Source organism: Trichoderma evansii (assembly GCF_050947405.1).
Source record: "Trichoderma evansii strain SZMC 28006 chromosome Unknown GGI43scaffold_14, whole genome shotgun sequence".
Classification (NCBI taxonomy): Eukaryota; Fungi; Ascomycota; class Sordariomycetes; order Hypocreales; family Hypocreaceae; genus Trichoderma; species Trichoderma evansii.
Window position 1 is genome coordinate 935,598 of NW_028145192.1, and position 14,387 is coordinate 949,984.

The 14,387-nt window shown below is 47.9% G+C and overlaps 5 protein-coding genes across 5 annotated transcripts; 2 read left to right on the forward strand and 3 right to left on the reverse strand.

Annotated features, from left to right (window-relative positions):
• Window positions 1–147: 147 nt before the first annotated feature.
• GGI43DRAFT_428559 (uncharacterized protein) lies at window positions 148–3,024 on the forward strand (the record flags this gene model as incomplete). Its single annotated transcript, XM_083208977.1, has 2 exons — window positions 148–366; window positions 505–3,024. 2 exons carry the CDS (start codon window positions 148–150, stop codon window positions 3,022–3,024), a joined length of 2,739 nt encoding a protein of 912 aa, XP_083059354.1.
• Window positions 3,025–3,382: 358 nt separating this feature from the next.
• Window positions 3,383–5,006, reverse strand: GGI43DRAFT_428561 (uncharacterized protein; the record flags this gene model as incomplete). The annotated part of the gene is made up of 3 exons (XM_083208978.1): window positions 4,644–5,006; window positions 3,958–4,583; window positions 3,383–3,876 (listed from the first exon to the last, which is right to left on the reverse strand). The coding sequence occupies exons 1-3, from the start codon at window positions 4,880–4,882 to the stop codon at window positions 3,383–3,385; spliced, it is 1,359 nt and encodes a 452-aa protein (XP_083059355.1). The 5' UTR covers window positions 4,883–5,006.
• A 2,215-nt stretch (window positions 5,007–7,221) lies between these two features.
• GGI43DRAFT_93830 (ras family-domain-containing protein) lies at window positions 7,222–8,446 on the reverse strand. The gene is made up of 4 exons (XM_083210543.1): window positions 8,313–8,446; window positions 8,075–8,189; window positions 7,626–7,901; window positions 7,222–7,546 (listed from the first exon to the last, which is right to left on the reverse strand). The coding sequence occupies exons 1-4, from the start codon at window positions 8,328–8,330 to the stop codon at window positions 7,311–7,313; spliced, it is 645 nt and encodes a 214-aa protein (XP_083059356.1). The 5' UTR covers window positions 8,331–8,446; the 3' UTR covers window positions 7,222–7,310.
• Window positions 8,447–9,837: 1,391 nt separating this feature from the next.
• GGI43DRAFT_409064 (uncharacterized protein) lies at window positions 9,838–10,575 on the forward strand. Its single transcript, XM_083206446.1, has 2 exons — window positions 9,838–10,081; window positions 10,165–10,575. The coding sequence occupies exons 1-2, from the start codon at window positions 10,071–10,073 to the stop codon at window positions 10,475–10,477; spliced, it is 324 nt and encodes a 107-aa protein (XP_083059357.1). The 5' UTR covers window positions 9,838–10,070; the 3' UTR covers window positions 10,478–10,575.
• Window positions 10,576–12,602: 2,027 nt separating this feature from the next.
• On the reverse strand, window positions 12,603–13,173 carry GGI43DRAFT_93865 (uncharacterized protein). The gene has a single exon (XM_083210544.1). It carries the CDS (start codon window positions 13,066–13,068, stop codon window positions 12,757–12,759), a length of 312 nt encoding a protein of 103 aa, XP_083059358.1. The 5' UTR covers window positions 13,069–13,173; the 3' UTR covers window positions 12,603–12,756.
• Window positions 13,174–14,387: the final 1,214 nt, after the last annotated feature.

The following is a 14,387-nucleotide window of genomic DNA, read 5'->3' on the forward strand; positions in this document are numbered from 1 at the left end:
CCGGAATAGCTTATAAAATAAAATCATGCCACGAATACAAGAAAACAATACAAGCCATCTATGCATATCTGCTCTTACGCTATAGCTTGATAATCCCGCCTGGATAAATACACTTTGGTGTAGAGTACAGTCAAAGAGCTCGCAATCATGGCCAGTATTGCAGACAGAATCAAGGATAGGACCTTGCGAAGAATTAACACTGGTCGAATAAGTCGCAGTGGATCAATCCAGAAGCAACAATCACATATTAATCGGCGAAATCCAAGAAAGAGCGCAATCAATGACGATGAAGGTGATGATGAAGATGACGATGGAAGTGAAGATGACAGCCCCAAAGATGGCAGCAAACCTTCCGCAAAGAAGCCTGTAGCATTAAGAAGATGTGAATTTTGCTTGCGTAATCCCATAGGCAAACAAATGTGCAAAAAGAGATACTGCGACTATACAAAAGGATGGAAAGGAAACTTTATAGAATGCTCAAACTGCGCTGACTACCGTTCACAGAATCCCGGCTCTGGACACCGATGCAAACCGCCTCAGATAAACAACGTCTGGCGCAAATATGGCGTTGATGATCCCACGGATTACCAGCCGCCGACCTGCGATCAATGTCTCAACACCAAGATGGCCAATCAATGCAACGTTGATTCCATCCTTGGCTATGGCTGCACGTTAACAAAAGCCTGCAGAGAGGGAAAGTGTACAGTCAACGGCCAAGAGATGGAAGCTCGACCCAATCCTCGAGTTGACGTTGCTCGTTGGATACGCTCAGAGTGCCATATTTGTCAAAATAAGACGAAGAAGGGTACTGTTACTGCCGGATGCAGTTGGCTCAGAGACCGAGCAACCTGGGATCAGGCTTGTTCGTACTGCGAGTCTCATAATCTGACATGCCTCAGTGGTGGCCGTGTTATTGCCAACCCGCAAACACTGACTCTACCAAAGTCTTGGGCCGTCAATCTCCAGGTATTCGACCGGGGCTTCATTGAATGTCGAAAAATCAACCCAGACCGGCGCTACTGCAAGAGATGTCACGAAGATGAACATGACCACTGCCGCGCCGATGCCAGCTCTTACTTCTATAGCTGCAATCGCTGTACTCAGCTGGGCGTGGACTGTATTGACGCTGAGGATGACACGTCCTATCCCCTCTTCGATTTAGCCAGAGTTGGCATTGGAGGCTTCTTGCCCTTTGTGGAGTGTGAATGCTGCAGAAAGGCAGGACGAAACTGCGATCTTCAACGGCCGTGCGATTCATGCGTCAAGCACGGCGATGGGTGCGATGATTGGAGAGGAGACACAGCCAAGTATTGTATCAAAGGGCGGCTGGACCCTCCTCCTGGACCTCTATACTATCTCGCGTTGGGATACGGTGCTGGGGGAGTTGATGACCCCAAGGACGGATCTGCCATCGAGCACTGGGTAGGTCCAGCCACAAACATATACAGCATCCCCGAGAATCAAAATAGGAATTTCATCGCCACGATGGGCGTTCAGTTGCGATCTATGCTGAGAGCGCCAGGAGCGCCACCTCACGGAGATGCAACTCAGGGGGGCAGCATAAGTGGCCGAGCAAGCGAGATAACTCGAGAGCAGATTGTGGCGTGGATAAAGGATCGCTGGCCTCAGGCCGTCCCAATGAATCAGCTTGGACATTATCGAGAGCGTATAGAGGCGGTACAGCAGAAGATGCAGGATATTCGGGAAGGGAAAATTGTTTCGGCTCTCTTTTCTGATTTCCATGATCATGGGAGTGACAACGAAGAAGATGATGATGGAGTGAATGATGAAGGAAACGGCAATAACACCAACAGTCTCTGCATCCGGCCAAAATCTACTGATAATAGTGAGCGTAATCGTGTTGTAAATGCTCATAGCGACAATGGCGATGCCGCAGCCACAAATCCAGCTCATCTAATTTTCGACACCAGTGCCCCCGACTGGCTAACCAAATACATCAACGCAGACATGATTGACGATGGAGTCGTTTCACCTCCATTTGAATGTCTCTCGTTGCCCGGACAGAGCCGGTTTGACTTTGACGCTGCAGCTCCTTCCAGTCAGGCAGCCGCAAATATACAATTCAGCCCGTTTGAAGTTTCCAATGTAGATCCCAGCCTCTACTTGATGGATTTGGATCAAGATTTTGATACATCTGTGCATATTGACTCACAAGCTTCATTAGGAATGGAAGATGCAGAATTTATTGATCATAATTCGCTTCGTGTGGCGCAAGAGGCCCTGCTTGTGCCGCCACGGGAGCCAACGATACCCACCTTGTACAATTTCAACTTGGGCCAGCAAATTCGGGCTGATTGTCCTTTTTACAACATCTTCGGTCTCATCCCAGAGGACGTCAAGCCCTTGGAAGACGGCATTGATTGGTCTTGTTCCGAGCTGGGATGCTGGAATCTTGTTACTCCAGACTATATCTGCCAATGTCCCGCGCATGGAGACGACCGCACACCTGTCTGCGATGAGTGCTGTGATCAGAGTAATCAGGAACTTTCAACGAATCTCGTTACCGAGGCGCAATTACTCGGAATGCGCGCATACCTCTGCACCGACTGTGCCGCCCAAGTGAGCCGAAGCGTTAACGAAGTGTCCAGGCGCAGAACCGTCGGCGCGGTCAACATCTGGGGAGACTGTAGCAACAGCCACTACACAAAGACCGAGCTCGAGCTCATGACGGGATTTGGCAGGATCAACTTCAGGGGCGAGGCCAAACCAATGACGGGATGCTGCTGTGGGACGAAGCTGTTCGCTCAGCGGCTCTGCCACAATCATCGCAGTTTGTATGCCAATTTGCTCGTGGAGCAAGTTGCAAGGATACGAGAGTGGTGTATTGAGCGCTTCGGCCGCTATGTCTGTCCAGCCTGCCTCGTTGATAAGCCTGCTGACGAGGCTAACTCGGCGATGGATTTGGCAGAGTTATCGTCCGAGGCAAATCCCAAGGCGTGGGTGTGCCTTGTCTGTGGTGATTGGGTGGTGAATCAGAAACTTCCGGTGCTTGTGCCAGGTTAGTATGAATGGTTTCCGCCGGATGATGAGGAGGAGGAGGAGGGAAATGAGACTCAGACATGACGGGTTAGAGGTGGTTTCGAACTAGGATTGGAGGCACTAAGTTTAATAGGATTCGTATTCAATTGTTTGGTCATGGAGGTGTTATTAGAAGACATGCGGAAAATAAACTATGGAATAGCTTGATAATAAAACCAATAGAATGAGCCCTCTCTCTAAATACAAGCGCAATATTAGCATGTCCTTCTTAACCCAACCTCCAGATTTACAAAACAGAATTCATGCAGTATTAACCAGTTATTGATAACAAAGGGAAACTCGGGAATCATCTGGTAAACCAAGTAAGATGAGAAATGCTCAACTACCAGGTGGAAGTATAAGACTTCGGAGGAAGAAAGCAGAGAGTTCGAAGCATCTCAACAAGAAAAAACAGCCGGGTAGGCACGTAAAGTAGAGAACTGGCAAGACTTAAAACAATCCCACAGTAGAATAACAATGCGCTCAAGATATTTAATTTGCCCAAATGTTTCGTCGCAGCCCTCCGTAAAAAGACAACAACCGCCGCGATAAAAGCTGAACTGGTAGAATAGATAGCTGAGTATCTCCACAAGTATAATTCCGTCTTTGTAGGGAATTCAAAGTTCCAGGCTCCAATATGTATAGCTCCGAACAACACCATACCAACAAATAGCGTCCAGAAGATTGAGTCATCAAACTCTGGACCCTTCCGAATAGCGTCAATTCTCATCGGCGCGCCTTCTTCTAGTAAAGAGCTTCCTGGTAAAAGTAGGTTCGCCATTGTGTATGCTTTGAGGGTCTTTGTCTCGGCGCTCTCATTTACGGGATTATCTGACTCTATTTTGCAATTTTCATCGCTATCCGCCACAATGCTGGTACAAATATTGCTTTCTGTCTTTGTGCTGTCATTCTCATCACTTTCTGTTTGAGTGATATCAACACCTGTAACTCTCGCTTGCTTAAGAATGTCTTGTATCTCAGAATATAGCTTTTTCCGGATAATGGTTGTGGATATACCAATGCTCTTCGGCTTATACCAGTAAAGCAAATAGATTGCAATCGCGCAGAGTGCAAAAGCTAGTACGGTAAGCTCAAGAGGGCAAATGGATAGTCTCCGAACAGTTCGAACCAATATCTGCGCCGCAGACCATATAATCTGAATGATTGAGATTGCTTTTACAAGTGAATCGCTTTTGACCCTGTCTTTGAGCTCTCTTTCGGTTATATTTGGTAGCTTTTCGATGTATCTCTTTTTTCGGAGTATCAAAATATCCCTCCCAGATAGATGGTGCATATTGTATTCACCTCGAACCCAATGCTCATAGTCATTTTTCTCAATGACAAAACCCCCCATGTTCGCATAATAGGTATGGGTCCACGACCAATTAATCTCATCTTCTTTTGCCTGGCTTACCAACGATTTGTGATCCACACGGGCTGCAAGGAACTCATTATAAGCCACAGCAATAATAATTTCGGGTGCAAATATTGTGAGGACCATTCTTCCTGTGCTTTTCAAGAACCCTCTCAAAGCCCAGCTCCAGCTCGGAGCTGAATTAGAGGCTGGGCCTGGACTAGACTCGTTGTCTGACTCTGGCTTTGACTTATGCCGGTAACCGTGATATTGTCTTGGAACATTGGGATGATGAATGGTCCAAGTACACGCAAATATTGTGAGAAGAGAGCTCCAAAGTATATTTAATGTGCCGCGGGAATTAGGAGATGCCACGTAATTCACGTCAGCAGGAGGGGTTGAGCATTCGGGCTCGAACGTCTTATATGCTTGAACAGCTGCAATGAAGAAGAAACAAGAGAATTGAATTGAAGTCTTTGAAAGACACATTTTGAAAGACTTATTTAGGAGTAGAGGGTTGTAATGATTCTATGGTTGAGAACCGTAGAGAAAATACATTCTCAAGTCTGGATATATCTTGCCTTATATATACATACTCATCGCCCCGGCGTCAATCTCCTAATCTTTGGCAGTCCAGCTCAATTCAGCTGGGACTTATCATTATCCTTTCTTTTTCTTCTTTCTATCATTTTTCAAAAATTATAAACACATTTCGGCACTTTCAACCAGGGTATATCAGCAACTGATTGGTAGGAGTAGCGAGAAATACGAGAGCCGCGCCTTCAGCTTCCTCAGCCACTCAATGAAAAAGCTGTCTCATCCTAGATATCCAAGGACAGGCATAGAAGGATATGAATACTTAACCGTATGCGTGACCACCCAGTTGTGAAATTCGGCCAATGACCTGTGGTCATTTGCACAACGAGGCTGAGGCTGAGGTACAGTCACCGTTAGCTAAGCAGAGCTGGATGCAGGGGGAACTCAAATGCACCCAATAACCTTTTTTTGAAGGATTAAAGGTGCTTATTGTATACATTATCACGGCATTTTAGAGCCTGATTGGGTATCGTTGGGCGGTAAAGCTAAATGTAGATGTTGACATGGAGGCACTAGAGGGTCCCAGCCCGACGGGACGGAATTCTCATGATATGACGTATCGTTCCCTTTTCAGCAATAGATATTTTATACAAGTATCCTTTGTTTAGGGCACTTTAAATGTCTGTATTGAGCTTAGCAAGATAATGAAAGTGCCAACAGAACGAAACATGGAAGAGAGTTTCTCTAACACATAGTCTCCCAGTTTTATCGACCATGTTATCGACCAATCAAGAAGCAATGACAATTTTATGACAAGCTAACAAGCTAAGTATAAAAGTTCAGCGATATAAAGTTTCGTTGAGCGCTTTCAACGAGCGTGATCATCACGTCCGCAGCACTTCGTGGAGGAATTTAAGCAGCTTAATGGAAGATAGCGAAGAGGTACCATAAAATAATCGAAGCGTTAGGACATAGTTATAAAGAGATAAAAAGAGAATTTCACGATATCATAATTGTCCTTATATAAACAAAATTATTTTCTGCCTTTTTTTATGTCTGACTTTACAACCAGTACTCAACCTTCAACCCCAGAATATTGATACAAACAGTACATGTACTAAGCAAGTGTATCCTGTATATACTCTTTTTACCGCTTCTAGACATATCCTTCACCCAGTCGTATGAACTAGATTAACAGTCCGGGGTAAAATTTCCAAGCCATGACAAAGCCACTGACGAGATGCGACGTATCAGCAATATACTTGGCACCCCATATAATCAATCCTTCTCTCTTCCGAGCCGAGATCTCTGCCGTCTCACACTATTAGCAAGGACCGGCTAACGGAATACTACTTTGTAGCGCCATTCAACTTTTTAGAATGCCAGGCAAAGTCACTTTCTCGGATTAGTGGCACACTCAACCTGCGACAAGTACAAGTTTGCTTTTTATTTGTCTTATCAAAGGAGAGAAAAGAGGGGTAGTAGCAAGAAGGGAAGAAAAAAGCAAAGAGTAAACGAAGCTAACAAGAAGCTAAGGTAAGAAGGAAAAAGGAAAGGAAAAAGAAAAGAAGAATTAAACAGAAGAATGGAGCAACATCAAAGTGAGCCAATGGAATAGCCCAAAGGGGGCATCCCAGTAGAATTGATAAGCTGTCCTAGATACAAAAGGACGATAGAATCTTGAAGCGAATCCTCATTACCATGCAAGTTAACAATCAATAAGTAGAAAAAAAATGAAATTACACGTGTGAAATAATGGGATATAAGAGAAGAACGTATGACCCGTACTTTCAGAGTCAGAAAAAACCATCCTCGCAAGCCCACCCAGGAGGGGATTAATTTAATGGTCAAGGCCCCCTGTTTGGCCTTTGGCTGCACGCACGCATGCTGCAGCGCCTCAGCAACCTCTTCCTTTCGCTTCTCCCTCGATTCAAAATTTACCCTCCCGAGACTCTTTTCTTTTTCCTTCCGGTAGTGCAACGAGCAGCCCTTTTCGCCAGCAAGCACGCTCTCCTGGCGGAGGCACCAGGCTGTGTTTGGGATTTGAACACAGCTACCCCGTCGGTATATCTCTCAACAGCGCACGGAGAGTATTTTCGTCGAAATAGAACAAGACATGAAAATATAAAAAAGGAAAGAGTAAAAAGAAAAATCCGAATGCGCGACCCAAGTCAGAACCCGACTCCCCGCCCGATGCATTGAGAGGTATTGTGCTCGTCGATCGTTCAAGGCCGTCCGTCGCGCGTTGTGCTACGTGCTGCATCTCGTGCCATGGAGCGTCCAAAATCCTCTCGTTTTCACCATGAAATGTCGCCTCTAGCATCATGAACAACAAGAAAGCGCAGCCTTCCTTCCCCCGCTTTGCAAAGCTGAGGCCTTTTTACATGATGACGCACTTGCAGCAGCCACCCTCCTGCTCCTCGCCCTCAATGTCCATGGGCTTGGGAGGGTTTGCGCTAGAGCTGTTGCCGCCACCGGTTGAGTAGCCCTGCATCTCGCGGTTGTATCTTCGGATCTCGCGAACAATGTCGTAGAAGGCCTTGTCAACGTTGATTCTGGACTTGGCAGATGTCTCGATGAATTTGCAGTTGAATGACTTCGCCAACTGCTCTCCCTCTGTTGGAAAAGAAAAATGTTAGATAAGCAAGAAAAAGAAGTATTGCTTAGCCATGACGGAGTATGACGAATTGCTTACCTTGTCTTGTGACCTCTCGCTCGCCTTCCAAATCGCACTTGTTTCCGACGACGACCATGGGGAAGTAGTCCTTGTCCTTGACTCTCAGGATTTGCTGCTGGAAAGTGGTGATTTCCTCGAAGCTCTGTCGTGATGTGATTGAGTAGACCAGCAAGAAACCCTCTCCTGTGCGCATGTACTGCTCTCGCATGGCGCTGTACTCCTCTTGACCGGCAGTATCCAGAACATCGAGCAGGGCGACCTCATCATCAATGACGCATTGCTTTCGGTATGAGTCTGTTGGATTTAAAGACAGATTAGCCAAAGCTCGTAGTGTGTAAAGGGGGAGAGAAGAAGCCGAAGGAATAATCATCAGGCAAAGCGGCCAAAAGAAGCCACCGCCCGCGAATTGCGAAGCCTTGGAAAGGGGAAGAGTGGTGAAACCTGGACGCTGTAGGGAAGCGACGAACCTTCAATTGTAGGATCATACTCATCGACGAAGTGGCTCTGGATCAATTGGATGGTCAAGCAAGATTTACCGACACCACCACCGCCGACAACTACCAGCTTATACTCTCGCAGGAACTAGTTTGCAGCGCAGCTAATGTCAGCTATACAGAACAGGCTAAAGCAAAGATTGACGGGAAAGGGAGAGAGAGAAGAAAAAAACTACGCGATCAAAGGGGTTCTCGATTGGGGCATACACACCTTGGTTGCTGAAGCCATTGTGAACAGCTCTGAATGATGATGCTAGCGGGTAAGAAAAGGCTGATTCCGCAGCTTTATACTTTTTTTTCTTATGGCTTCAGGAGTTGTACCTCAGCCAATAATAGGGAAAAGAAGATCCGACTCTTGTAGAGAAAGTAGAGAAGGCGGCGGTTAGGAGCTTCACAGTCGGTTGTAGAAGAAGAAAAAAAATTAAACAGAAGCTGGCCAGAAGACAATGCACAGAGCAGGAAATGCAAAGGAAGAGCCGCAGAGGGCGATTGAGAGGAATGAATGAGGATGATGGAGGATGGAAGATGGAAGAGGGGTGGAAATACGGGAAAAAGCAAAGGGTGAAGGAGAGGTCCAGTCCAGGATTGGAGGAGGAACGCGGATGCAGCAAAAGGTGAGCGAGAGATTGGCTGGGGCCTTTGGACGGACAGCAGACTGGAGCGCCAGGCCAGGGCCCCCAGCACCCCTAGCCGGCCCCAGCCTAGAAGGCCTAGCAGGCCTAGCCAGCCTAGCTCTGGTCCCTAGCAGTGCCTAAAGCAACCGACCAGGTCGCAGTTGAAGGGGGTGGGTGGAGGCTTGGCCAGCGGTGTGGAGAAGCAGCAGCAGGGCCAATGGTGGACGCCAGTTTTCGGGGCAATTTGGGGGATGGTGGTCAGTGATTCAACAGGAAGGGCCCTTTTTTGGGCGTCTTGGAGCCTTTTGGGGCCTTTTGGGGCTAGACAGGGCCCTGAGTGCACCAACCGCCGCTGCACAATATTGATGTGGCATAGCATGGCGCTTGTACTAGTACGAGCAGACGAGAGGTCAATCGATTGCGGTTTGCATGCTTTAACGCCCCGTGAGGCTTGCCGGATCCCCTGATGGACTGATTGGACGGTCCCTGGGTTTGCCAGCGGCAAACTACAGCATACGTTTGGGTCAATTATATAGGAGAGGCAGCTGATCAATTGTGCGGTGAGCCTCTTTCTCTCTCTCAGAGGCAAGGCAATAATACGTCGGCGCCAAAGATGGAGACCAGGACGGGCGCCCGTGCTCTGTGCGTGCGTGTTATTCAGCAGCCGTGGATGGACAGGAGGTCAGAGAGTGGCGTCTTGCCGCAGGGAGATCAACTGCAGCGGCTGGGGTTCTATGGGCATGAGCTACTAATGGCGCAGGTACAGGTACTTTGTGCCCAACCGACGACGCTGGAGACGGAGCCGAAGACAAACCCCAGGCAGAGAGATGATTAATGAGTCGAGGCTAGCAGTAGCTAAGTAGGAATAAGGAGAAACCGGGTCCGATGGCGATTTGAGCTCAGTCCCATCGGGCCCATCACCCGTCCGATGCTACTTATCTGGTCGGTCTGGGTCTTTTGTTTGTTCGCAAAGTCTGGGCATGGGCAATTTCTACACCAAAGTGGCTCTGTGCAGGTACCGGTACGCGCACGTGTTAAGAGCAGACGTTTGCCCAACGCAATACTGTTTGCAGGCGGCATTAACATCTAATCTAGAAGCCTATGAATTCACATGAAATATTTCTTTTGCAGTACTATCAGCGTGAAAAGGACTATGTTGTTGGTTTGTTATTCTATTTTTCCCCATTTAAAGTCACCCTTTTTAAGACGCAATCCCTTCTTATCCCCCTTGTCAGATAGAGAGAAAAAAACCGACGCCTGGGACCCTTTTCCGAGCGGGCTTGTCTTACTTCGTCCAACCGCGGTCCATGGAGCGGAACGTTACCTAGCTTCCATAATATGCACCTTCTGATAGCATGATCTGCTTGTATGTACATTGGCAGCTTTGACTACCCTTTTTTACCTCTTCTTTACTTACTCTGCCGCCATCACATCACATCACCGTGACAGAAATAGATCAGCTTCGTTAGTGCTTGTACCCGTACTCCATACCTGCGCGTCTGCCGCTGCACCTAGCCCCCTAGAGCGTGCATATCGTAGGTACGGAGTGCATGTTCTCCATATCTGGGCCAGTGGCAATCGCAGGATGGATGCAAGGGCACGCGCCATACATACAAAAGAAAAAAAATTGGGAGCGGGAAGACGAGCTCTGGAGCAAAGCAAATCTTTTACTGCTGGCGGGCCGTGTACAAGTAGAGGTACAGGTACAGGTACGTGCCCCAGGTGGAGGGAAGGTGCTATCAGTATTAGCGTAACCCCCTAGTTTTCCGTCTTTGCGTCTGTCTGGCAAACGTTTTGGCTCATGTTCTCGAATTTGGACTTTTTTGCTCTCTTTCGTCTTTTTCTACTCTTCTTCTGCATCACGGCCCTATTTTCTTGCACGTTTCTTCAATCATGATAGACACTGGTCGTTCAGCCTTTCTATGATCCGCCCACCTTCCACACGGTCTCCATCAAAGACCCGTCGCTAGGAAAGCGGCCCTCGTGCCTCGGTCTGCGAATCGGTCCAAGTGCGCGCATCCGCAATCGAAGTTCGTGGGGGGGAGTGGCCTCGACTCCATCCTGCGTTTGCCATTAGAGCAATCGATATTAGCTCCTCGCTTCCCATTACCACGGCGTGGCATTCGTAATAGCTTATATTCCTCTCTATGTGAATGTTTATTTTATTTTTATTATACCGAAAGTGCTACAATGATTCAATCTCACGTATCCTAGTTGAAGCACCAGCAATTTACCAGAAATGCTCCCACGCAGTGCTCGGGCCCACACGAATAGAGACATCACCGAGCTGCAGTTATAAATCTTCCGGAGAACAGCTTATCCGGAGCTTAATATCTATATCAAACACGACGCTAGGCCTATCTATCGATCATCTTGCCACTACGATATATCGGCGGAGAAGAAAAGGGCCCTTCAGCTCCAGGAATATACAGCAAAGAAACATTCCGTATCTCAGATTTGAAGGCCATCTTGGAACGCACAGGAGTTCTTAATGTCACCTAATTCTCATCCATCTTATTTCCGTCAATGGCACCCCAAATAGGTAGGTCAGACCGTGACGTTAAAGCCGAAGTGCATGACAGGTAGTTTTAGCATTGCTACTAACCTTGAAGCTACAGCACATCGCCTAATTGGCATCATTCAGCATTGAATTGAAGATTGCCCAAGCTCTCGCTCGCTAGAGAAGCAGAAGCGATAGGAGAGGTGAAAAAGATACGCAAAGGAGTAGGTAATATCCGGTTTCACGTGGTTTCTCGTCACCGTAGCATCGCTACAGCTGTCACTTGCACGAATACTGCTAGTACTCCGCGAAGGCTCGTTACTGTCGGCAAAACGTCGTCGTATCGCTTCGTCTACCATCGCGTCGCTTCTCGCTACCCGGCCCCTGGATTTGGTTCAGTTGGTTGAGTCCGGCAATTCAGAAGGCCCTTGTGCTCTGTGTCGCTACGGGCAATATCAGAGGACAGCTATACGAGTAATACTACTACTACCCGCATGGGGTAGCACTGCTGCCATCAGTGGGCATGACGATATTGTTACCGCTTCTACAGCATACTTGTAGTTCTGCGTACATAACGATCGACCATATACAGAGACAAGATCTCAAAAAGCAGACGGCCCGTCTTTTGTCGCGGCAACTCCAACCGGGTCTTACTGTCTCACGGCATACAGTATACTCGTATACCTCTGTACGTGTATTGGTCAGGGGTAGGAGCGACTACTGCCTAAACCTATTAGTTTTTCAGTATGCCTGCTGAAAAAAAAAAAAGAAGAGAAAAAAAAGCGGCCACCCTTGTCGTGTAAATGATGCCTGTACATGATATGATAAGTCAGTGTGGTCTTTGCTTCTCGGATGGCGCCATAACATAATACTACTGCTACTGCTATGGAGCACTAATACCACTGATAGATTGAAAGTTCTCCAAAGGTCAATGCGTTCTTTGCTGCCCCTGACACACATCGCCGTTCGCTACTATTACAGAATAGCACAAGTCTGTCTTCATTAGCACGACAAATGCAGCGGGGGTTATCACCTTAACCACCCCTGTGCCAATCAAACTGTTCTCCGGCTCACTCTATCCGTGTGGGATCACTATCATTCTGGGCATTTTACATTCACCGAACTTGCGAAAGCCGCCCGATGCGGCACCGTCTCGTCTCGTCTCATTTTGTCTCGTCTCACAGCCGAGTTCCAGCAGATGGGCGTAATAGTTGTTATTACGAGACTTGAGCATCTTTGGAGGTCTCACGTCTGAATCCTATTCAGAAGATACTGTCTCAATGCCCGGCTCTACTATTGCCACCGACTGGGGGAACACAGCTGGTAGGTATAAATTCATCCCCAACGACCGTCGATGGCATCATCATGCAGCCTCGTGCAGGCTCTTGCAGACTGCTGCAACAGCGATTGGGTCACGCTGAGCCTATCAGGTGAAGCGGGCTATCGGGCGTATTCTTAGCAACAAGCAGTATATTGCTACTGCTGCCACATACTATTAGGCAGTAGCACGATTCGTAGTCCTGGCCGCAGCTTAATCAAGCTCATGCAGGTGTTGGGGCGGCGGCAAGGCGACCTGCAGGTCGTGCTGAGGGCCACCCGATTTCATACATATTGCAGCCGCTGCCTGTTAGCCTCGTCTCGACGGGGGGCTTTGTCGAGGCGTCAAGCAGCCTGGCGACACCATCATGCCTACTACTCCGTACCGCTGTTTGAGCCACCAGGGCTGACTGTCGCCCCCATCGAAGCATCACAGGAAGCTCAAGGCTCTGTGTGGTTGGGCAGAACGTCGCCGTTGGGACCAACAAGCACACACTCGTATTATACATCCAATCCAGTCCAGAGAGGCCCGTCATGACTGATGCCGCCTATCACCACCATCAATAAGTAGTAGCAGCTGTACTACTTACCGGAAGTCCTAACAGCCGCTACACATAATTGGGTCTCTTTTGGTGCGGATTGACGTGCGCACGCGCTCACTGCGAGCGAGTCAGGTCTCTTCGTTGGCGGGTTTCGTTTTCTGCAACACCACACACACCGGCCACGCCCTGCTTTGTCTCGGGTCCAATGTTTTGGCCGTCGAATCGAGAGAGAACTCGTAGCGCGCTGCAGCGGCCTTTTCGGACCGGTGCCGATTCCCTGGACCTTCTTTTTTACTATAGTTCTACTAGCGAACGATCTTTGTCGCAGGTGGATCGCGACTTGTCCCTGAAGACAGGCAAGTATAATGCCGATAATTTTCTGATACAAACCGGGCCCCTGGGCGCAATGGAGGCATGGACGTCATCAGCAATTTGCACAGACCCGGTATCTGGGGTAGCAATTTTTCGTCTCTCTCTCTTATTTTTCCCGTTGATGTCGGTCAAGCATCTTAAGCGAGAGAGCTCTACTCTCTTTTTTTTTTTTTTTTTTTTTTTTGCTTCCTTTCTCTATTTCTGCTTTTCTGATCCATTTTGTTGCCATGGATACCATCAAAGACCCATGGGTATCGATATGAATGATTTACATGATACTGTCATATACACAAATTACTTCGTGTATAGAGGGTCTCTTCTACGGAATCTACCGCCCGTGCTCCGCTATGTTTTTTTTAAAATGGCATGGATCCCATTCTCGGCGAATCGCTCTTATAGCCAAGGGGGCAGAAATAAAGCCTCGCCATACTTTGTATAATCGCTCTATCGTTTTCGCCTTATCTCAGCTCGCCCGTCCGGCATCAATAATACCGGGCACGCGTCCTCTTTCTAGAATAAAGGAAAGCCCAAGTAAAATGAAGCTCAAGCCCAAAAGCTCCATCTCGTGCCACTCTATCGGCCTTCTAGAATGATGCTCTCCACATTCATCAACGCCAGCAAGGCCTCCACTCCACCCACACCCACAATAAACGAAGAAAAAAATAAGAGAGAGCGCACACGCCCTTGACGTCCATGGTCTCGTCCCCACCAAACCTTCTTCATTTCCCGGTCTAATTCCCCCCTTTTGGTCTTGGCAAAATGTGATGTCCATAATAACTGAAGGCGGCTTGTTGCCAATCTTCGCGACTCAAGACGTCACTATCAGCTTGTATTACAGGAACACGAGTAATGTTACGCTGGTGAGAGAAGGAAGCTGAGATTGTCATCGTAAAGTTAATAGCGCGTTCCTGATTTTGATGCGCCTGTCTCTGGCCTTCTCT